Raw genomic sequence first — 24,292 nt, 5'->3', positions numbered from 1 at the left:
TTGACCAGGCAGTCGAAAGCATGGACATATTTGGTGGCAGCAAGCAGGGGAGGGGACAGCTCTGGACGCAAGCACATTCTCACCGTCAGCCCTGACCCGGGCCCGGCCACACACCCACAGTCCCCACCTCCGGGCCAGGCAGATCACAGAGGCCAGGCACTAGGCGGGTGAGGAGAGCTGAGCAACGCCTCGCTCTGTGTCCACCCTGGAGGACAGAAGTCCCTTGGACTGATGCTGTCGTGTACCGACTTATGGGACCGATAGGATAGAGTAGAACTGGCCCACAAGGCGTCATCAGTGTCATCTTTGTGGAAGCACACTGGCCACCAAAGAAACTTATCTTCCAAAGAAACTTGGAGGCTTTTAAGCCAAAGGCTTAACCACTTAGAGTTAACCTATCGGAGTCAGTGAGACTCAGGACAGGGCAGGCTTCAGAGCTATTGTACATAGAGTAACAACAACAACAACTTATTAAACATGGGAAGCTCTGATGGCCTAGTGTTAAGAAGCTGTGCTGCAATCCCAAAGGCACGTGGTTTGAATCCACCATGGGAGAAGGATGGGCAATCTCCTCTCGTGTGTTTAACTGCCTGTGAAAACCAAACTGGAGGGTCAGCTATGGGTCAGTTCCTTCTCAATGGTACACAACAACAACAACAATAAACATGATGGATAATTAATAAGGAAGATCAAAGCACTGATACCTTTGAATGGTGGTATCAGTAAAGAAAACTGAATTGTGCAGTGCAGGGACTGAGAAAAGAACCAACAAGTCTGTACTGAAGGGTGCACAACCAGAGCTGTTTCTTAAGAGGCATGAATTGTGGAATTTCATCTTAGGGCTTGTTGTCAGAAGAGGCCGGGCCTTGGACCAAAGCATGCTGGGAAAAGTGGAGGGTCAGCAAAAGACACAATGATGCTCAGTGAAGTGGACTGATAATATGACTTCAGCCATGCACTTGAGCAAGGTAGGGCACATGTGGACGTTGCAGAGTAGGGCAAAGGACTGCCTGCTCTTCACAAGGCTGCTGTGTGTCCTATTCTGTTAGGGCCAGAAAGAACGCAGGGAATATGGAGACAAGAACAGCTGGGGTGGCCACCGTGAGGTCACTGCAGCACTGACAGGTCAGGCCATTCCTGTACCAGTTCTGCTTTCTCTCTGGAAAACATGACAGTATGAGGTGACCTCCATATATGGAAGATTTGCCTCTCTTTGCCAAACGCAGGTGGCCACAAAAAGAAGGAATCAAGCCAGGAGGAAACATCTCTTAGTTAATCCCTATGTATTGTTTTGGGCAAGTGCACTCTTAGGAACCTCTCTGAAACCCTGAAGAGCAATGATGTCAGTTTGAAGACTAAGGTGCACCCGATTCAGGCCATAGGTTGTTTTTTGTGGTTTTTTTTTTCCAGTCACTTGCTATGTTTATGAGAGCTGGACAATGAATAAGGATGACAGAAGAAGAATTGATGCCTCTGAGTTGTGGTGTTGAAGAGTATTGAATATCTCATGGATGGCCAAGAGAACAAAAAGATAATGTCTTGGAGAAAGTCTGGAGTGCTCCTTGGAGGTAAAGATGGCAAAGCTTCATCATATTTGAGACATACTTTGGACATGTTGCTAGGAAACAACAACAAAACTGGGCATTTAACATATTCCACTCAATGGCACCTAACAGAAAACAGTAACAGTCAGAGATTGTATTGCATTAGGCGAGTCTGCTGTCAAGGACTTCTTGGAAGTCCTAAAGCACAAAGACATTACTTAGAAGTCTAGGATGTGACTGACCTGATTCATGGTATTTTTTAATCACCTCTTATACTTGGACAAACTAGACAATGAAATAAGAAAAAACACAGGAGGATTGATAACCAAATTGCACCGTTAAGGAATATTGAATACACCATGGATGGCCAAAAGAATTAGCTAGTCTCTCTTGGAATAAGTGCAGTCAGGGTGGGAGTGTAAAATGGCGCAACCACTATGGAAGGTGGTATGGCGCTTTCTCAAAAAGTTGCAAATAGAAATACCATTTGACCCAGCAATCCCACTACTGGAAATATATCTCAAAGAGACCATAACTGACATCCAAGGAGATATATGCACACCCATGTTTATTGTGCGTTATTCACCATAGCAAACAGATGGGAGCAACCCAAGAAATGCCCATCAACAAGTGAACAGAGAGAGAAAAGCTATGGTATATCCACACAACGGACCAAGGGCTTTTCCAATCTTCCATTAAAAAAGAGAAAGAAAAACCCAACCAACCTAAATATATGTAAAAAAATATTACTTTACACCATTCATAACTCAGCTGGGCATGGGTTGTGTCTGTGATTCAGAACATAGCCCTGGGCTCGTGGTTCTGACACAAGGACATGCTGGTTGCTGGTCTGGGATGTATCTTTCTCCAGGGAGGAGGAGGCTCTCTGTGTGCACACACACATGGGCTCCACAGGACAGGTGCAGCTAGTCTCACATCTTCTCCCTGTTTCTGATGCTGATGGCAGCTGCCCCCTGACTCCTGGTGAGCCTGGAGTGAGACGCTGCCCTCTCAGGGGCCACCCTCATGACTGGTGCACACAGGACTGTTGGGCTCCTGAGAGAGTTCATTGGCAGAGTTTCAGAGCACATTGCCTGGTCTTTCTTCCTAATCTTAATCTTGAAACTCCAGTGAAGTCAGCTTGGCATTGCACGAGCCTCAGCTCACAGAGATGGTGGTTGGGTATGAGGTGCACTGGTCTGTGGGTGCGTGAGCAGGCAGTGGGGTCCCAGTGCCTTGGCTGGAACCACACTCTGGGTTTCTGGGTTATAATATCAGGGCCATTGCCTCACCTCATTACCTCTAGGAAGTGAGACAGGGAAATAGGGCTCCCCTACTTGGAAGACTGGATGGAACTCGAGCTTCAGCCTCCACCAGCCACCTTCCTTGAAATGTCACCCAGACAGATACTCCCAGGCCCCAAAGCCTGTGACAGGAGTCCACAGTCCTATTCTGTTTAGTTCGCAGGAATAGCAGGCAAGTCAGCTGGTAGCTCCTTCGTGATTCACAAAATCAGCCTCAGTCCAAATGTCCTGTCACAGTTCCCTATGCTTTTATTGCAGGAATATCACAAGGGGGTGATTTTGCAGGACAGAAATTTATTTTCTCAAAGTTCAGGTTGCAGGTCTGGATTCAGGGACCCGTGCTAAGGGAAGGCTTTCTCTCTGCAGGCTCCAGGAGAAGATCCCAGCCTCAGCCTCTTCAGTGTCTCAGACCCCTCAGCAATCTCCATGGGTATCCGCCTCCTCACCCCCACTTCCCTTTGTATTTGTTCTCCTCTCTAATCCACTCTTGTCAAGACTCAGTATGAACTCTTGGGCTTCAGCCTCATTCACGTAGCAAAGAAACCCTTGTGTCCAAACCAATTTCCTCCCCAGCTGGAGGGGAAAGGATTCCAAGACACTTTCCAGGGGGGGGGCACAAAAATTAAATCCATAATACTTCTCCATAGTCAGGATTCTTTAAAATGACTCAGCTCCTGATGTCTTGTGAGCTGGAGAAAAGAAATGTGATTTTTTTTAAATAAAATTTTAATTTTATACTGGTTTACTTTTAAAGTTCATATACATTGTTGTTCACACAGGATCTTTCCCATTTCCTTTACCCACCCCTCACTCTACCCATCAAATTGTGTGATGCTATGATTAATCACCCCCATCCCACTATGCCCACCCCTTGCCCATCCTCACCCCTCTGTTCCCACCTTCCTCTCTTTGCTTCCTTCATACACATTCTACAATAATGGTCTTATACTGTATTTGCCTTTACGGGACTGAGTTAGTTCACTCAGCATAATGCTCTCCAGTCTCTCCCAAGTTAGGTAATAATTTACAAAATCATTACTACTGCGTGCTGCATAGTATTCCATTGTGTGAATGTACCATAATTTCTCAATCTCTTCATTTGTGGTTGGACATTTGGGCTGTTTCCATGTTCTTGCGATGGTGAATAACACTGCTGTGAACATTAACGTACAAGTCTCCGTTTGTGTCTCATTCTCTTGGGGTATATTCTAAGCAGTGGAATAACTGGATCAAATGGAATTTCTATGTTCAGCTTTCTGAGAAAATGTCAAACTGCCTTCCAGAGTGGTTGTACCATTTTACACTCCCACCAACAGTGTATAAGAGTTCCTATCTTGCCACATCCTCTCTAACATTTATTACTTGCTGTCCTGTTAAACTTTGCTACAAGAGTGAGACGGAATCACATTGTGGTTTTGATTTGCATCTCTCTTATTGCCAGTGATCTTGAGCATTTCTTCATGTATCCGTTGGCCATCCAAGTAGCTTCCTCTGTGAAAATTGTTTCCCTATCTTTTGCCCATTTTGTAGCTGTGTTATGTCTGTTTCTTGTGGAGGCCCTGTAGGATTCTGTACTTTCTTTTACTACCTAATCGTGTAGAGAGTTATTCAGTTTCCATATGGGTGGTTTTGGGTTTTTGTTGTGATTGGTTTGGTTTTATTAACAGTAAGATTAATTGCGCTATATCTTAGTACAGATGCTGGGGTTTGCCCATGGTTCTCTTGATATACAAAGCCCAAAGTTTCTGCCAATTCTTCTTGAGCAGTGAGACCAGAAAGTTGAGAGCCAGGTGGATGTTGTAAACAAGTTCATCACTTGTCACCTTCACACAGCCAACAGCCTCTGGCAGACACAGGACCTCTTTCATCTGGAATTTGCTGGTGGACTTCACCTTGTCTACTTTTGCCACCATGTTCTCTTTGTGGGTCAGCAGAGAAGGGAATGTGCCAGCCTTATTTAGGCCTGGACCTAGGATTCTTGGGATCTGCTTGAACAGGGATTCAGAGGCCAAAAAGGCATCATACTTCCTGGCCAGCTTCTTATTCTTGTTTTCTCAGCACTTCGATGTCCATGTGGGGGATATCCACAGGCTTGGCTTCATCACCGAGCTGCTGATCCCCGAGAACACACACTGAGACCTTGGGGTGTGGGATGGACTTAAGCTTGATAGTCCCCGAGAAGCGCTTGTCCTTCTGAGAGCCATAGTTCTTCAAACTGATCTGCAACTCCACCGTCTCCAAAAACTTTCTGCATTCGCCCTGGTTCCTGTGCAGGACTTCCCGCACTGCCTGGTAGAGGGTGTCGTGAGAGACTTTGCTGCTCATGGATCTTGGCACTGCAGTAACCAGAAAAGAGCCATAAGGATGGTTTTGTAGGCTTTACCTTCCTGAGGTTAATTTCTGGTTTTAGGGCATTGTGATCTGATACTTCGTATTATTTGAATATTTTTTTAATTTGCTGAAGCTTGGGTTTTTTCTGGAGAATGTACCATGTGCACTTGAAAATAAAGGGAATTGAGCTTTAGTTGGGCACAGTGCCCTGATCGTATAGTTTAGCTCTTCTGCATCTTTGTTTCTTTTGAGGTGACAGTGTTGAAGTCTCTTACCATTATCACGGTATTATCCATTTCTTCAGTTCTGTTAACAGTTGGTTTATGTATTTTGTAGGACTATAATTTGGTAACCAGGATTATGTCTTCTTGATTTATTGTGCATGTAATGCCCTTCCTTATCTTTTATGGTGGTTTTGATTCTGAAGTCTATTTTATCAAAGATTAGGATTGCCACTCCTGCTTTTTTGTGGTTGCCATTTGCTTGGTATATTTTTTTTCAGCCTTTGAGTCTGTCTTTCTATTTTTTAGATGTGTCCCTTGTAGGCTGCACATTGATAGGCTTTGTTATTTTATCCATTCTACTACTCTTTCTCTTGATTGGCACATTTAGCCCATTAAGTGTGATTCTTGTCTGACCAGGTTTTACTTTTGCTATTTTGCCTTCTTTCTTTTTCTGTTGCTTCTGGTTACTATGGTCCATCCACTTTCCTTTGGTGTCTCCGTGTAAAGGGCTTCACTTAAAATTTCTTGTAGTTTTGGTCTTGTTTTCACAAATTCCTTTAAGTTCCTTCTTTTCTGCAAAGGATCTAATTTCACCTTCAAATTTGATGGAGAGCTTTGCTGGGTATAGGATCTTTGGCCGGCAATTGTTTTTAACTTCCTGTATATGGCATTTCATTGTCATCTAGCTTGAATGGTTTCTGCTGAGAAATCTAAACTTCATCTAATTGTTTCCTCTTTGTAGGCAACTCTATGTTTTCCTTGTGCTGCTTTTAGTATTCTAGCCTTATAATTTAATTTGACGAATTTGAGTATGTCTTAATGTCTTTCTTTTTGGGTCTAGTCTATTTGGTGTTCACTGTGCTTCTTCAATGTGAATTTTCTCTTTCTTCATGATACCAGTGATGTTTTCTTCTAGTACTTCTTCCATAGTTTTCTCCATGACTTCTGAGTAACTCCCCTGTTCTGGAATTCCAGTCACACATATGTTGTTCCTATTGATGCCATCCCACATGATTCTGGTATTTTCTTTACATCTCATCCCTAATTTTTCTTCTAGTATGTTTCCAGCCAGGCTCTTGTCTTCTACCTCACTGATTCTCTGTTCCATCTCTTCAGTTTTACTTTTTTATCCCACCAGTGTGTTGGGACACTTCTGTGCACTTTAATATTTTGGACTGCATTTTCATGCTTTTCTGTTATTTTCAGTACTGTGTTGGCTGTACCCTCTCTGTCTTGTGATGATTTTTTAAAAATTCTTGTACCTCTCTATCTATACTATCAATTTCTTCCACCTTTTGTATTTTCTTCCATAGCTGTTCACATTGCTCATCACTGTTTTTTCTGATTGCTGTCTCTGAGGTATTCACTCACTCTCTTAACGGCTTCCGTTGTTTCTTCCATCATTTCATCTTCTGTTTCTGTTCAAATAACCCCACATCAATGTATTTCTTCTGCTTCTCTATCTCGGGGTATTCACTGGGTCTCACTTTTTAGGAGAATGTGTGTTTTTTTCAGGATGACTGAGGCGGACTGCTGCTTTCCTGACATTCTTTAAGTCTTTCTGAGTAGATACTAAGTTGTCGTACCTTTATAATGACCCACGGAGTGGCAGAGTTTTGTGAAGTAACTGTATACTGGTTCTCCCCTCTCGGGAAGAAGAGTCCACCAGGGAGCGGAATGACCACTGCCCTCCTGTAACCAACCACGCCTCCACCAGCCTCTTCTGCTTAAACTTCAGAAACCCCACGTGATGTAGCTAGGCATCAGGATTTCACCCAAAGAACCTGTGAATTGATGCTCCTGGTTCTGACCAGCAGGGCGTGGCAGCTGGGAGGTGTCCAGGCAGCAGGACAGTGGGGTCTCCAGGTGGCGGGGGGCAGCGATCTAGTGCTCTGGGTGGAACTGCGATCTAAAACTGCAGCCCCTCAACCAGGCTGGGGCCAGGGCGTGAGTGCACCTGGGCCTTTAACCTTCAGCAATGCTGGGGAAGCGGGGACTGGAAGATGCTCCTGGGGTAGCTATGCCACACAGGGACTGGGACTGGTGTCTTCAGGCAGAGTGAAAGGAAGGTTTCCCCACAAGCGAGTCTGGGGAAGAAGAGTGGGTCTCGCGAGAGGGGCAGGTGTCGCGAGAGGGGCAGATCTCACGACAGGGGCAGGACTTGCTACAGGGTTGGATCGCAAGAGGGAGGGCAGGTCTCGCGAGAGGGGCAGATCCCGCAAGAAGGGCGGGTCTCTCAAAATGATATTTTTTCTTTTTTTTATTATTAAATTTTATTAGTTTTAATGAACATTTACAGAGATTTTGGGTTTTCATTCATTCATTGTTGCACTGTTTTCTCCACCCTCATCCCCAGTTTGTTCTTCTTTCTGCCCCCTAATGTCTGTTTTAATTGTCCAATTGCCACAGTGCTTGTCAAAGCCAGTTCTGATTAATCTTCTTTGTCGGTGTGTCCTTTGCCATTCCCTATCACTCCTCCCTGAGAGAGACTTCACCCTGATTCATAAGGAAAAGGGGATGGCGTATTCTCTTAGCTACTTCCTGCTGAAAAGGGACGCTGTGGGTTTCAGGGTGAAGATCTTCTCTCACTACTCTAAAGGGCCCCTTTGGCAGTAGGAAACACACAGACTATTATGGAGATTGAGTTTGGAATTTAGATGCACTGTTATCAATTGTGCTTAGCCGTACATGTTCACATCCTTGAAGATGTATCATGGGGGTGTTGCAGCCTAGAAGGCACAAATTTAACAAGTTAAAAGTACATGAGTCAAAAATGGAAAAGCAATAATATTCTGAGTAGAGCTTCTAATAGTGGCACAAATCAAGTTACAGAGGTAAGGTGGTTCCATTGCCATCCTTACTCTAACTTAATTATTTTTTTAAATTTAAATTTGTTATTAATTTCGGTGAAAATTTACAGAGGCTTTGGATTTCCATTCATTCATTGTTGTAGATTTGTCCCCTCCCAAGGCTCCCCCCCCCTCCAGACTAAAAATGACATTTTTTAATTAGGGGAAAGATAGCACGCTGAAGTAGGGAACTTTGTATAGATTCTTTTTTTAAATAGAAATTTTGAAGCATTTTACATATTTATGTAAATATATGTCTGTGTGCATATACACACACTCAATTGTCTGAATCATAAAACCAGCCTGCTTCTCTGTAAACACCTCGAAAAGCGGTGATGACCACTGATTTGGGGGCCACGTCCCTCCAGTACGTCCATCCAGACACAGATGTCCAGTAACACCTCTACAAAGTTGAGATTTCACAGGTGCACGACAGATGGTGTGCTGAGAAGGTGCACCCCTCCTCTGACCCAGGACATAGGAAGAGAGAGAAATCAAACGAGCAGTTGGATGAGTACTGAACACACCATGGGCTGTCGCCCAGAGAACAATTGTGTCTTGATTGGGAATAAGTACCCCCACGGGGGCTCCTTAGACACAAGGATGGCGAGACTTCATCTCTCCTTCAGGCTTGTTGTCAGGAGGGGACAGTCCTTGGAAAGGGTCATAATGCTGGAGAGCAGAGGGTCAATGAAGGACAGCAAGCCTTCCAATGAGAGGACTGACCAGTGGCTGGGACGGTGGCAGGATGATGGGACAGGACAGGGCGAGGTGCTGATGGGCCGTTCATGGCCTCACTCTGAGTCGCAGTCCACTCAATGGCCTTTAACCACAAGCTGACAACTGCCCCAGCTTCATGCACTTGGTTTAGTACTGGACGACAGAAAATGGATTTCTTTCTTGGAGGGAGTTTGTATTTGGCCAAGACCCTGGTAAATGTGTGTGTCTCTCTCTTAATCACTTCTTCACCTTCCGTTGGGTTTCTAAGGCTGTAAATTGCATGGGAGGAGATGTCCATCTTTCTCGCTTGGAGCTGCAAGTGGATTTGAACCGCCAGAGAGGAGAGCTCATTGGGCAAGCAGCGCCACTCCTTACAGACTGGGTAGGCCCTGCTCTACTGATAGAGATGCGATTGGGAAAACATGCAAAGAAAAATGCTGGTGGGTGATGACGAGCCCTCCTTCCCAGTGACAGACCTTCCTTTTGATTTCCCATGAACTCTTAACCACCCCTTAAAACAGAGCTATATTCCTGAGGTCTCATTCTCAAATGTTTCACTGGTTCCTCCCCCTTCTAATCCCACAGTGAAAGACTTACTTTGCCTGCCCATTCTGAAGTAGGAAGGAGAAGTGCATGGGAGATGACAACTCAGTCCCCCCAAAAGTTATTCTGGTGAGTACAGAGTGCACCCAACCAAGAAGGGCTGGCCCACTGCAGGGTACAGAGGAAGGCCTTCCCCATACAGCTAGTTGTTGTTATGTGCTGTCAAGTCACCTGTGACCCATCGTGACCCAGCAGCTCTGAAGCCTGTCCTGTCCTGAGCCAGTCTCCCTTATTCCAACACTGCAACCCCCACTGCCCCATTTACAGCTGGTCAGTGGCTGTAATAACCAGGTCTTAAGGGAGTGGAAAGGCTGGCCATAAGGATTTCGAGGTCACATCTTGCTGGAGAACTTCATGGAAAAGATGCCTAATCTACATGCCCAGCTCGATGGGGAGCCCCCTCAGGTAACAGTGAGATTTTAGAACCAATCAAAAGCATAAGGGGATCACTCTTAAACGTTTGCGCAAAACCCTCTCCCCACAGAGCCAGCCCAGGAGCAAGCAGTGGGGTGTGTGTCCACGCAGAGGAGGCTTTCCAAAGAGGGAGGTGGGTGCCGGGTGACGTGACAGTCAAAAAACAAGGATTCTGGTATAAGGTCACTGAACAGGAAAAGCTAAGAAATGGTTTCAACACAGATAGAAGCAACTTTGGAGGGTGAAGAGAGGTGAGACATGCAGAAGGGAGTTAAGAAAAAGGAATGTGAAGGGAAACGAAAATGTTTGCAAAGTACACTGGAAAAGACAGATTATTGTTGTTATGTGCCATCAAGTCACCTGCGATTCATAGTGACCCTATGTACAACAGACCTAAACCCTGCTCTATCCTGTGCCAATCTTATTGTTTCTGACATACCCACCCCCATTACCCCAGTCATTGAATCAATACATCTCACAGAGGGTCTTCCCCTCCTGTGCTGTCCCTCCACCCTCCCAAGCATGGCGTCCCTGTCCAAGGATTGGTCCCTACTTTCGACACATCCAAAATGTGTCAGATGGCGCTGCAGAATCCTTGCCTCCAAGGAGTAGCCTGGTTTAACCCTCTCCAGGATGAAACTGTTTGTTCTCCTAGCAGTCCATAGTATATTCAACACTCTTCTCCAGCACCACAGCTCAAAGGCATCAATTCTCCTTCTATCATCCCTAGTCACTGGCCAGCTTTCTGATGCACAGCAAACAAATACAAAGACTATGGCCTGTTTCAGGTACACCTTAGTCTCCAGACTGACATCATTGCTCTTCTGTACTTTAGATAGGTCTCTGACAGAGAGATAGCTAGGTAGAAAAGTAGTAGGTAGGTAGGTAGATAGACAGACAGATAGAAAGGTAAGAAAACAGACAGAAGGGTAGATCAATTGAGGCACTAGTGGGCTGAAGGTGGGAGCTGGGTAGGGAGGAATAAAAATAAGAGGTTCTAGGGGGTAAAAAAAAAAGGAAAAAATATAGATTTAAAAAAAAAAATCAAACCAAACACTAAAACAACAAACCCAAACAAGAAATAAACCCCACAAAACCAAAGAGGTAGGTGACAGTAACACTGCATACAGCAAACTGGCTGTTAGATGCTAGAGGCAAACAGAACCTCTTCTGATTGGCCAGACCAGGAGACAGCAGAGGAAGAGACAGGCCCCGGTGGGGAGGGTAAGTGTTTGCCCACTCCCTGGTACCCACGGTCCCACTTTCACTGCATGAAAAACAGAAAGGACTTCCGTCTCTTTAAATAACAAATCAATGAAAAAGGAACACAGAGGATAAGGCATGTTTCCAAGGCAGACAAACGAAAGGATTCCATAAATAATATAAAATACATGTGTTAACATAAATAAACCTTTCTCCATACGCTCAACAAGCTTCCTTGTCTCAGAGCCGTACACCCCCATGTGTACCAATGGCCAAGAGCTAAAGAGAGAGCAGTATCCGTCACTAAAAGAAAAGAAAATAAAATGTCCAAGTCTTTGTGAAATACTTGCACAACATGGATGGAACCAGAACAAATGATGCCGAGCAGCCAAAGTTAGAAAAGTACAACAGTGGTAGAAACACAAACATAAAAAGCCAGAAACAGTTTGCACCCAGAAAGAATCAGTCTTGGAGGGTTAACGGGACGGGAAGGAAGAGAGAGTGGGACAAAAAGTGGTTAAGTTGGGTGAAGGGAAAGAAAGGCAAAGTATAATAAGGATTTGAAGAGACATAATCAAGTGTGCTTAATGCAATGTAACAAAATGTGTATAAGTGATTGCATGAAAACCATTATGATTTATAAACATTCATGCAAATAAAAAGGAGAGAGACTTACTTTAAAAGAGCAGGTGCTACAGCAAATACTGAAAAATAAGGCTTAACCATAAAATGAAAAGTGGCCAGTGTTTCATCTGGAAACACACAAGATATTCACAATATGGAAGGTAGTCAACAACCAACCAACCAAAAAAATGACAGTTCAAAGGGAGCTCTGGTGGCCTAGTGGCAAGACGCTGCACTGCAATCCCAGAGGTACACGGTTCAAATCCACCAGATGCTCTGCTGGAGAAGGAGGGGGCAATCTCCTCCTGTACCAGTCAGATCCGATTTGACGGTACACGTAAAAATAATACAATAAAAATGAAAAAAAGACAGTTCAGGTGCTTTTGCAACATGAATATGACATTCAAAATATTTCTTCATTCTCAATCCTTATGCCAAAGACATCTGGTATTTAGAAAACCAAAAATGAGGATTTATTTGCCACTTTTCAGAAAGTTCCTAAAGTATTTTATTGTGAGAATATTTGATATAAAAATTTACTCTATGAATATGAGGGAGCTCTGGTGGCCTAGTGGTTAAGGAGTTGCACTGCCAACCCAAAGGCACATGGTTCAAATCCTCCAGCTGCTCCACAGGAGAAAGATGGCAAGTCTCCTCCTGTGCCATTTACAGCCTCTGAAAAGCCACTGGAGAGTCACCTATGAACTGCTTAGAACTCAGCTGCACCAACAACATATGAATGTGGGTTCTTTTAACTGAAATTGCATTAATATGGGTGAGTTTTTTTTAAAAAAAAACAAAAACAAATGCATTTGTTGAGACACAAGTCCTGCTAAACTATTTTCTGAATTTTTTTTTATTGTATGTGTTGTTGGCTTTTAATTTTTTTTCCCTTCTCATTGTGTGCCGTTGAATCAGATCCAACTGGCCCAGGAGGAGGAGAATGCCCCTCCTCCTCCAGCATAGCATCTGGTGGATTTGAACCACACACCTTTAGGATTGCAGTGCAGCTTCTTGCCACCAGGCCACAGAGTTCCCTTTATTTTCTGTATTTTTAAAGGAAGGGAAATTAAAATTTGAGTTGCTCCGCGGATCCATTGGCTTTACCACAAGGACACAGTTCTCCCACTCACTGGAGTAGCTGCCATTTGTATCCCTGGGCCTTTGAGGTGGGCTGGCCTGGGACAGTACAGGGCTCAGATCTGTTGTTCATGAGTTTTTAAGTGTCATCCTTGATTAGAAGACACCTAACAACAACTCTATCTGCAGCTGACCAAAGGGGCAGCTCCCTGACAGAAACCCAGACCCACCTTCCAGGCCCTGCTGGGCATCTGCAGGAAGGGCCAGGAGGCCCCTTCTGACCAGGCCCACACACGCTGTCCCTCTGAGGGACCCAGAGGACCATCAGCATCCATGTGGTGACCACAAGAAGTCCTGATGGAGAGCAAAAGGCCTCCTCCAGTTCAAACAGCAACCGGATCCTAAAACCAACTCAAACCAGTTCCACTAGGGCTGCTGTAATAAGCTGTGGTGGTGGTGCAATGGTTAAGCACTCAGCTGCTAACCCACAGGCCAAAGGTTCAAACCCACCTCCCACTTTGAGGGAAATAAGACCTGGAGGTGGGCTTCTGTGGATATTCTGCTTCGGAACCCATAGATGGTGGCTGGACTCTGTCCCACTGGGTCTGAATTGATGAGGGGACACCCAACTAGAGAATAACATTGTTAAGCAGGGCAGAGAACAAGGATGTCACACGCTTTGTCACCTCCTTAGTGCTTTGTGGGGTACTGGCCTGATTTGCTCCACAAATCAAACTTTCCTCCTTAATTTCTCCAAGCCATCCACTCCACTCATCCTTAACGATCTCCAGCCATGAACTTGTTAAGACCCTCAATCTCTCTTGGTCCCCGGAAGTGAGCCTTCATGCAGGTGGAGAGGGAGTGCCATTTGGCAAGTATCTCAAACACGTTTCCCTGAACTTCACTGAGGGGGGGGGGAAAATCCACATGATTAAATCTTCTAAAAAAAAATAGTAATTTTTTTTCTTTGAAAAAAAAAACAAAAAACAACACATTGAGTTGGGACCGATTCAGCTCCCCTGGGTTTCTGAGGCTGTAAACTCAGTGGGAGGAAATCACGCATCTCTCTCCCACGGAGCAGCTGGTGGATTTGAACCCTTTGCGTTACCAGCAAGTGCTACTCCTGAAGGACACTGTCACCAGGGCACGTTGCAGATTTCTATCATCCAAAAAAGGTTAATCGTTGAGAATTGTGTCTTCTCAGTGTGTTAAAAAGCAGACTTACATAAGGGAGCTCTGGTAAGGAGTTGTGCCGCCCACCCAAAGGCAGATGGTTCAAATCCATTAGCTGCTCTAAGGGAAGAAAGTGGGACATTTCCTTCTGTGATTTGGTGCTGGAGGGTCAGCTAAGAGCTGGTTCTGACTTGACCACAACCATCATCTGTATGTGGAAAGCAAACGCTTATACATGCATGGACATAAATTAATGCCTCCTGCTGGAGCTCTGTTCCTCACTGGTAAGCAGTGTTTCGTCAAGGCCTTAAAACAATTTTTTGGAATGTCTGGGCCTCAAGTCACCAGTGAGAAAGAAATTTTAAAATAAAACAACAATTTAAAAAATTCACTGCTGTCAAGTCTGAAAACTCATAGCTTGAACCTCCACTAGGTTTTCAGAGGGTAAAATCCCAGGGAGGAGACAACTCTCCGAGTAGCTGATGGGTTCCAACCACCCAAGAGCTGCCTTTAGACTAACTCCCCTGAAGCCTCGGCCACCAGCACTCTCTTAGAGATGTTTGTGAGTCAGAACTGACCCAGAGCTGACCCTCCAGTGGGTTTTCAGAGGTAGTTAAATCCCACAGCAGGAGCCTGTCTTTCTCCCTCAGAGCAGCTGGGTTTGAATTGCATGCTTTGGGGATTGCAGTGCAGGAGACAATCCTTGTTTAAACAGCTGGCTGTTGGTTGCAGTTGCTAGCTGCCGCTTCTGGCCCTCTTAGCCACATGCCAACTGTGGACCTGTCAGTCAGAAGTCCGAGCGTTCTTCCTGGCTACTGTTGTGAGAACAAAACCACAGTTTCTTTTCAGAGGTTGTGCTGAAGAAAAAAAAAATCACACTCACATGGAAGAAAAACAAAGAGATAGGCTGACAAGATAAATGTTCCACAGAGGATGCCTGAGGTTTAAAAGGGGGGAAAAAAATCAACAACATAGGCCCACTGATGTTTTCCATTTATTCCAGATATGTTACATAGCAGCTTCAGGTACTCTGTTTGGGTTTTGCTTTATCGATTCCTCTGAACTGTAAAAGCAAGACTTCTTTATAACTTAATTTCCTAAACATAACCCAAACCACCCACTTGCGATCAAGCTGATTCTGACTCGTTGGGTCCTACAGCGCACAGGAGACCTGCCCTTCCAGTTTCCACGGCTGGACTCTGTGCAGGAGCAGATGGCCACAGCTTTCTTCCTCGGGGCCACTGGGGGTTCTGAACTGCCAGCCTTTTTGGCTAGCAGCCATTGTGTGCCATCGGGACTCCTTATAACATCCTCCTTATAAACATTCTCTTCCTTGAAGATGTTAAAGTAGGTCACTCACCCACAGAAGGTGAAACCATAAAGAAAACAAACCAACAATCATGAGCTGAATCTCAGTCTTTTGTAAACAATCCCAAACATAAAAGAGGCTCAGGTGTCTAGGAGTTTTTGTTAACACTCGTGGACCCCTCGTAGGCAGCTCTGGGGGTACAAGGATTTCTACACCGCCCGATTTCTTCTGGCCCACCTGGCCACGGGCATGGGCAGTGTCTAGTGGTGGAACCACTGCCCTGTCAGAGGAGCCCAGGTGAGAAGGTTCAGGGGGACCCGCCTAGACCACCCTGACCAGACCCCACTGGGCCCACCTCGCCTGAGCTCACCACACATTGACAAGAACCTGCCGCGCGGTGCTTCTGGGCCAGGTCATCACAGACCGCAGGCCAGAGAGGAAGTCTAACCAGGACTAGACCCAAGGGAGGTGCAGGGGCTTTCAGAAAACCCACAGCGCTCACAGCTCCTCTGTGACAGAGAGGTTAAGCTCACGCCCTGCCCCACCGCCGGAAGCAGTGTTTTCCAGGAAATGCAGGCTGCCTCGATTTCCCAGCCAGTGTGGCAGGCAGCCTGCTCCTGGCATGTCTGGTCCTCCCTGGACGTTTGCCCGTCGCTGTCACTGCTTTTGTGGGTGCCTCTCAGGCCAGCCTGTGACTCAGTGACTCTGTGTGACAGTGGAACTGACCCCCGGGGGGTTCTGAACTGTGAAGTCCTCTTTCTAGCAGCAGATAGCCAGACCTTCCTCTCCTGAGGCCCCGTGGGTGGGTTGACACTGCTGCCTCTCCCATTAATAGCCAACTGCTTAACTGCTGAGCTCCCAAGTCACCAATGTGGAGACGACATCACCACTGTGGCCGTCCGGCTCCTCCCATTCACAGCAGCCCTCCATGGCTTTCTGTGGCGGTCAGTCTTCAGGGGAGGGGGCTGCCCACCTTTCCCCCCTTGGATCAGCAGGTGGACGTGAACTGCTGGCCTTCTGGTTAGCCATGCAACATGTAACAACACTGCACCACCACAGATCACCCCCTCGCCGTTGTTATGTGCCATCGAGTCAGAACTGACCCACAGCTGAACCGTCCAAAGGCAGCCAATCTCACAGGAGGAGATTTGCTCGACTTTCTCCCATGGAGCAGCTGGTGGATTTGAACCCCATGCCTTCGGGTTGGCAGCACAATGCCTTACCACTAGGCCACCCGAGGAGCCCAGCCTGTACTGGCCCAGGGCAGATTCTTCACCTGAGAGCCGCTCCCCCGCCCAGTGGAGCTGTGAGGCCTGGCAATTTCTGTGTGACCGTAAATGCAGAACATGGGTTAACCGGGACGCGGACAGTAACTGGGCAGCTCCGGTAGGAGTAACTATGGCTGGAAGATGCTCCTTGTTAAAAAAAAAAAAACAAACAAAAAACAAAAACACAACTGCTTTTTCTGTTGCTGTTGCTGCAATGGAGAAACTGGCCCCTGCCTCGCCCCCCACCCCAGCCCCAGCTCCCCTCCCCTCCTGGGCTCTGCAGACAGCAGAGATGGGACTTCGTTTCCACCGCAGCTCAGCAGATGATGAACCTCTCAGCATCTCTCTTCCACAGCAAAAGCAGCAACTTCCCAAAACGTCAGCCTCTTTTGGTAAATCTTGGTCCAAACTCATCAAACGTAAGTGCATTAAAAAGTACTTACTTGCCCGGCGGACATCAGACATGAATAAAAGCTAGAGATTTGGAACTAATAGGAATATTGAGGGCAGGATGCAGACAATCGTATCGAGTTTATCTGTGCTGTGAGCAGTTAACGGAGAGACAGATGATCAAACTGCCCAAGAACAGGCCCAGGATGAGGCTTTGAAGAGAATTCTGTTCAGTCTCGTTGCAGGGGGGTGGGACTGGCTGGGGGAAAGGCTGGCTCTGCTCCCCAGCTTGTGTCTGAGGCCTGGAAAGGCCTGGAAACAGAGAGGACAACGCCATGGGGTGGGAGGTGACGGGGTGAGAGACAAAACCCCTTTATGCTCTAAAGCTCACACTGTCACACAACAGCCCCCTGCAGAGAAGCATCTACGGTGACAGACGAGTGAACAGAGCTCAGGACACATGGACACTGGAGCCCAGGGTGACACGTTCATTCACCAGCATTCCTGTGAATTCACTTGAAACTTTCTTATATAAAGTGAAATGGAGCAAGCCTTTCTCGTCTTCAAAGCCAGGAAGACCCAGAACCCCTGTGTGTGTGGACACCCCGACGGCCAGGCCCGCTCACCAGCCCAGCCTGGCCCAGAACGCGGAAGGTGTGCTGGTTTACCTGAGCGATCCAACCTCAGCGATCTGAGTGCCACCGTTGCCTTGACATTTAAGTAACCCCGGTGCCTCCCGCCTGGATGCTCTCGAACCTTCTCAGTCATCCACCTTCAGTTATGAACCTAAACCACGACCCGGGAGACCCGGCTACCTGGGCTCCCACTAGAGAGAATTCCTGGGAATGTATTTGTTGGCGTCAGGGCAGGGAGTACACATGTGGACCTGGTACAGCCGGGGGGCCCAAATCCAACACCTTCAGGGAAGAAAGGACTCCTTGAAGCTTTTTGCCTGGCCCAGTGAGAAGTCCACCCTCAAGCGCACAGGAAGGCCTGCAGTGGCTCTCTCTGTCGCCCCAGGGCGTGGAGCAAAGGCCTGCCACCCACAGTGACAGCACACAGATGGTGTGACAGCCAGGTCGGTGCATCGGCTGGCCCTGAGACACGTGCATCCCGGTCCTCCTGGGGAGTCTAGATGTGTGTGCCGTCAGACGTGAAGGTGGAGCCGGAAGGCGGCAGTCCGTTTGAGGTCCTGTTTTGGCATACACCCAAACCCAAGTGTGGGGGTGATAGGGAGCTCGCCTGATTCGGCAGCCTTGTCGTGGGGACAGGCGATGTCGCAGGAGGCCCCCCAGGTGGGTGGGGAGGTGGCCCCAGGCCTGAGGGGACGGGGGGTCACAGCTCCTATTAGGAGCATCTGGGCCTCCGGGGTCTTCCCAGAGACAAGGACCCCGACGTCTGCTGCTCGTTTGTCCGGGAAGCTTCATCGCTGGGCTGGGGACGCCCAGTGATCGCTTCCGTGATGCACGGGACCCATGGGGACCACCCCCAGTCGTGAGCTACAGGCCGTTGCTGTTTCTGTGGCACAGGGGGGGCTTGGACAGCTCCACCACGGCCGCCCGGGGCTTGTTGAGGAACTTGGGGGCGCGACGCAGCAGCCTCTGGGCCTCTGTGAAGGTCTCCGTCAGCTCTTTTTTCCACTGCACAAACTCGGGGTCACTCTGGGTGGAAACAGAAGCAGAGACACAGTGACAGGCTTGTCCCCCTGGCCGGCCAGTCTGAGGCCGACCAGGGACCAGGCCCACCGGGAGCTTGTCCAGTTATTCCACCCCATGGTGGCCCCGGAAGCGCAAAGGCACAAGAGGTGGCGACAAATGGAAAGGTCTGTGGCTTGAACCCATCTTCCTCATCATCAGAGAGCTGGACAGTGAGCAAGGATGACAGAAGAATCGATGCCTTTGAGCTGTAATGCTGGGAAATAGTACTGAATATCCCATGGACTGCCCCAAGAACAGACAGGTATGTCTTGGAGAACGTGCAGCCCGAGTGCTCCTTGGAGGCAAGGATGGTGAAGCTTCGTCTCACATGCTGTGGGCATCTGTTAGGAGGGGTCAGTCCTTGGGAAAGGACATCATTCCAGGAAAGGTGGAGGGTCAGAGAAGAAGGGGAAGCTCCTCGATGAGACAGACTGACACAGTGACCGTGGCAATGGGCTCGTGGGTGTCAGAGATGACGAGGACGGCACAGGACAGGACAGGGTTCAGATCCGTCATTCAGAGGGTCGCTAGAATGACAGTCAACTCGACAGCATCTAACAACAATGACAACCAGCTTCGAGGGAGGGAAGACCTGGAGACACGCTCCCATCAAGATGTCAGCCTCGGGGCCCCGCGGGGCAGTTCTCCTGTCACTTGGGTCTCTGTCTGACTCACCTCCAGGTCTCCGACAGCAGCACCATGAATCCTGGGGTCATGGGGAGCCTTCCCCTCTGTGTCCCTGCAGTCCCCTCCATCATTGCTATGATGTCAGAACCGACCCAGAGCTGGCCCTCCAGGGGGGTTTCAGAGGCAGTAAATTACATGGGAGGAGACCGCCCATCCTTCTCCCTTGGAGCCAAGAGAAGCGCCTGCATGGTTCTCTAAGGTTCATTCATGCAGACACTACCTCAGGGAGCCCAAGTAGATTAGGGCTCTGGAGTTGGGCTGCCAACACAAAGGCACATGGTTCAAATCCACCAGCTGGCTCTGCAGGAGAAAGATAGGCAGTCTCCTCCTGTGAGATTTACTGCCTCTGACAACCCACTGAAGGGTCAGCTATGAGTCCGTTCCGACTTGAATGGTACCCAACAATAACAACAAGACACTACTTTGGAATTCTGAAACTAGGGTTGTGTAGAGGGACAGGAACCCTCTGTCAAAGTTCTCCACTGGTTAGAAATCACAACAAAGCCCGTTGCTGTCGATTCTGCCTCACAGCGACCCTGTGGTACAGAGCAGCCTGCCCCCCAGGTTTCCCTGGCCATCGTGACCGTCACGGAAGCCGACTGCCAGGCCTTTCCTCCGTGCGTGCGTCTAAGCCACTCACTTTCAGGTTAGGGGGTGAGTGGGAAACGCTTTGTGCCTTCCGGGGCCTCCCTCCATAAAGGATCGTCACCAACATATCAAGGGTGGCTGAGGTGACAGTGAAAGGAAGTTGGACAGACTGAGAAGCACTTTCCTAAGTGCAAGGTGGTGATGCATTTACTAAGCACTGATGTACTGATTACTGGCTTTATCACTCACTAGGGGGCTCTCGTGGCTTAAGCCATAGGGAGCTGTGTTGCTAGCCCATAGGTGGCGTCTCTCTGCCGGTTCAAATCCACCTGGAGCTTTTGAGCTGCAGAAAGATAGGCAATTTCCTGCCACGAGATGTAGAGCCTCCCCAAATGCTCATGTGGGTCAGGTACAAGTTGGCTCTGACTTGACAATGAATTTGATTCTTCCTGTGCTCTCTCCTAACACACTCCCCTAGCAGTCACAGTGGATGTGGGTGTGGGTGGGATGCAGGCATTAAATCAGCAAAATTCAGGCAACATTGGGGGAAAGGGATGGTCCCTTGGAGAAGGTGAAACTTAGGTGCATTTAAACACACACACAAACATTCTCCTCAGACATGCGGCTGGCTGAGGTCTGGAAGTTACAGAACAAATACAATTCCAAGTCCCTCTAAAAGAGTGGTTGGTTTCTAAACAGGGTACGTAAATAATTTAAAACTATGAATCAAATATTTCCAGCCACTTTCAAATGCTTGCTTCGTCAGAAACAACAGTGACTTTGACGGAAGCCTGGTACCTTGGGGCTGTCTTGCTGGGCATTTAAGAGCTGGAGGACAAGAGAAAGAAAAGGCCTTACACAACCAGCCGGCGGCCTTAACCAGGCTTTCAGATCATCCCTCTAACTCCCCCCTCCGAGGAAGAACAGACCGGAACCCACCTCACATTGCAGGACAAACTGCTTCCCTCCTTTTATCCTCAGCAAAATGCACTTCTTGTCTTTAATCTGCGTTTCTTCCACAAAAACAATCTGCTCCATTGTCAGTAAATTTTGCTAAATGTAACAAGAGAGGGCGTGAATTATTGCAAAGTCCTTTCACGGATTTAACTGGAAGACAGGAATGCTTGACAACTACCAGATTACAAGACATTACAAAGAAAATACTAGAATTTCCCCCCACCTTGTTCTAATGACATTTTAGAATCAGGCAGAGGACTGCTACCGAGGAACTGGTACTAAAGTCCAAATTATAATATCTAAAAAAATAAAATAAAAAGGCGAGGGGACTACAAAAAAAAAAAAAAAAGGAATGCTTCTGGGAGGTAAAACTGCAAAGCTGTTCCCTCAGGACAGAATTGATCTCTGCGTGGCCAGGAGCCACAAGGACACGTGTTGGCGTCACACAATCTGAATGCTGTATCAATGTATCAATAGAGTGGTGAGGGAAACAATGCCGGATTAGCTGGCGTGAGCGAGGGGCGTGGCTTCATCTAACAAAGCAGCGGGGGACCTGGTAACTCCGGCCTGCAAGCTGCCAGCATTCTGATGGTACCATCAGAATGACGTCACAAGGAATCCGGGACGAGATTGTCACACCGGGCGCACAGCATCCTAATTGCTCAGGGTGGCTGCTACGGGATGGTGATCGCCTTACCATTTTATGTTTTTTGGGATAAATACTCCAGGAATCCTAAATGAAAAACAACACCATCATAAACTCAAGGTTTTGTCACTCTGATTTTGTACTTAAAGATTCCAGCCATGCATTAGCGTCTCCAATGGAACACCTGTGGTGGTATCTTCTAAAGCCACAGAGAATTCACAGCCTTGGATGTTAATCAAAGGAAAATTCCCTTTCGTGGCCCACTGGCATCTCTGGGGCTTTCGGGCACCCTCCGGAGCGGGGCGAACTCCCTCCAGTGGCCAGAGCAGTGACCCAGCACTATGACCCAGCGAAAGGCAGGAGGGCTGGGCAGGAAGACATGGGCTGAGCATCTCAGCAAGTGGGACGCGAATCCTGTTAGAACTCAAAATAGAAATGACTTCTGGAACTCTAGTCCTGGTGAGGTGATCTCGTTCATAAAGGAAAAGAGGTTTTGTGGTGTGTGTGTGTGTGTGTGTGTGTGTGTGTGTTTAAATGAGGTGATCTGTTTTAATACTACTGAAATAATTCACAACTAAAGGGCAACCCCCAGAGGGGATTCTCAACACATTCCGAGTGTCTCTTTCTGTGGGCCCACAGCTTCCCACCCATGTGCAGATGCTGGTGAAGATGTGGGAGGAGTCCCAGCACGCCAACGGTGTGAACCAGCGGGTACGGATGTTCCAACTGTCAGCATACAACCTGTCCCTCAGCAGAGATGCCACACTCCACAGCCCTCCTTCCCTGGGAACCTCACACAGCAGACATATAAATGCCGCAGAAATGCCTTTTAACATCTGCCCCCAACATCAGAGCTCAAAAAGGTGGCTGCATCTTCCTGCTTCCTGTGAGAAACTGACTTATAAAACGTCCAAAGAGGTGCAGACAAAAGGAGGCGGCGTCTGCGGACTCAGCCAGGTCAGTGGGATCACAGCTCTACTCTATTACCACCACTTGCTGGCTCTGCCCGGGGAGGCTGGTGACAGGGAACTGGGAGCCCATCCTGTCCTGGGCCTGACACACCTCTCAGGCCACATGTGACCAGTGGCCTGGTTTCCATTCTATACAGTGAGGCGGGACCCTCAAAGGTTGCTAAGGAGGTGGAAGAATTTTTCACAGCATCCAGCTTATATTAAGAATGCCGATGCCCAAGTTACAGGGTGGCTGTTGTGACAATTTTTAATCAGGACCCACCTCTCTCCTGTTGCAGGTGAGGACACAGAGGCTGAGTGCAGCACAGGAAGGATTTCAAGTCCCCAGGGCGCTCACCTCTGCCTGACCCTGGCTTTGGGCTGTCTGAGATCTACCCGGCCCCCTTCCGCCCTGGCCCAAGCCCACCCAGCAACGTGGTGTTTGTGTCCACACGAGAAAGCAGCATCTCATCAGCAGGCATTGCAGAGCTCTTCCCTGGCTTCTCCATTTAAAAGTTCAAAGTGTGGACGATAAGATCTCTTTCTTCTTGTTGTGTACCAGCGAGCTGAAATAGAATCCGAGCTGACCCTCCAACGGGTTTTCTGAGGCTGTAAATTGCACGGGAGGAGACTGCCCATCTTTCTCCCACGGAGCAGCTGGTGGATTCGAACTGTGTGCCTTTGGGATTGCATCACAGCTCCTTACCACGAGGTCACCAGAGCTCCCTAAAGAACCTAGGGGCATTCTGGGAAGCGTGTGAGCGACAGGAAGCAGCCGTATGACACAGAGCACAGAGAGGGACAAGGCCCCAGCCAACTCACCCGCGACTCGCCCTCCCCTCTCCACTCCAGCCTGTTCGGGAAGAGGTAGAAATATCGGCGTTGCCACTGAGTCAGGAACGGGTTCCCCAGTTTCAGCATGTACCCATGCATGATGCAGTCCTTTCCCAGTGCATAATCTGAGGGGCACAAGAGAACTATAATCAAACAGAGTCTGAAACAGAAACATCTTAGTCATAGGATTCTCAGGGGGGTGGGTGGGGAAGCAAGCTTTTTGGAGGAGAAAAAAAAAAAGAAATAGTGTTTCCAGAAATACACAGAGCTCATTATCTCTGTTTGAAATACCTCTGTTCTGAGGTTCTCAGGAACAGAGGTTTCTTTCTCACAAAAAGCTCAGGAATCAACTCATAGCAACCCTATCTGACAGCAAAGAACTGCCCCTTAGGGGTTCCAGACTTTCTAGGAGTAAGCAGCCTCATCTTTCTCCCTTGGGGCAGCTGGTGGGCTCGAACCATCTACCTTTTAGTTAGTAACTGAGCTCTTATCTGCTGCACCATCAGACCTTCCATTCTCTCTCTCTGTAAACAAGCCTTATGGTTGCTTCTCAGTATACTGATGCATATAAAAGCCATCCCGCTCTTACTCTGAAGGGGCAAACATTTGTTCCTAAACTATTCTTTCTCCATCGTGAATAATGAGAAGTGGAAAAGAGAGAATTTGAAATTCAAGCAATTCTTAAAACACCTTGGGTTTTATCTGGGGTCGAGATTCTTCCTTTAATCTTTTATCTTAAAAATGATAATACACCAGAGCTCTGGTGGCCTGGTGGAAGAAACTGCACTGCAATCCCAGACATATGCAGTTCGAATCCACCAGATGCTCTGCTGGAGAAAGAGGGGCAATCTCCTCCTGTACCAGTCAGATACAATTTGACGGGGTGCGCGCGCGCGC

General features: G+C 47.8%; 1 protein-coding gene and 1 pseudogene across 1 annotated transcript in view; both read right to left on the bottom strand.

The window, feature by feature from the left end:
* Positions 1-4,536: 4,536 nt before the first annotated feature.
* LOC102869470 lies at positions 4,537-5,173 on the bottom strand (annotated as a pseudogene).
* A 13,362-nt stretch (positions 5,174-18,535) lies between these two features.
* The window catches only part of ADRBK2 (adrenergic, beta, receptor kinase 2), a 185,450-nt gene continuing 179,693 nt past the window's right edge, over positions 18,536-24,292 (bottom strand). Inside the window, exons 19-21 of the mRNA XM_006890466.1 lie at positions 23,384-23,520; positions 20,948-21,061; positions 18,536-18,697 (exon numbers count right to left, since the gene is read on the bottom strand). Coding sequence (XP_006890528.1) covers positions 18,536-18,697; positions 20,948-21,061; positions 23,384-23,520 — 413 coding nt within the window. The remainder of the gene's footprint in view (positions 18,698-20,947; positions 21,062-23,383; positions 23,521-24,292) is intronic.

Source organism: Elephantulus edwardii, unplaced genomic scaffold (genome assembly GCF_000299155.1).
Source record: "Elephantulus edwardii isolate Elephantulus edwardi_28Jun2011 unplaced genomic scaffold, EleEdw1.0 scaffold00089, whole genome shotgun sequence".
NCBI classification, from domain to species: Eukaryota; Metazoa; Chordata; class Mammalia; order Macroscelidea; family Macroscelididae; genus Elephantulus; species Elephantulus edwardii.
The sequence above is the reverse complement of the archived record's forward strand: the minus strand, read 5'-3'. Positions and strand labels throughout refer to the sequence as shown.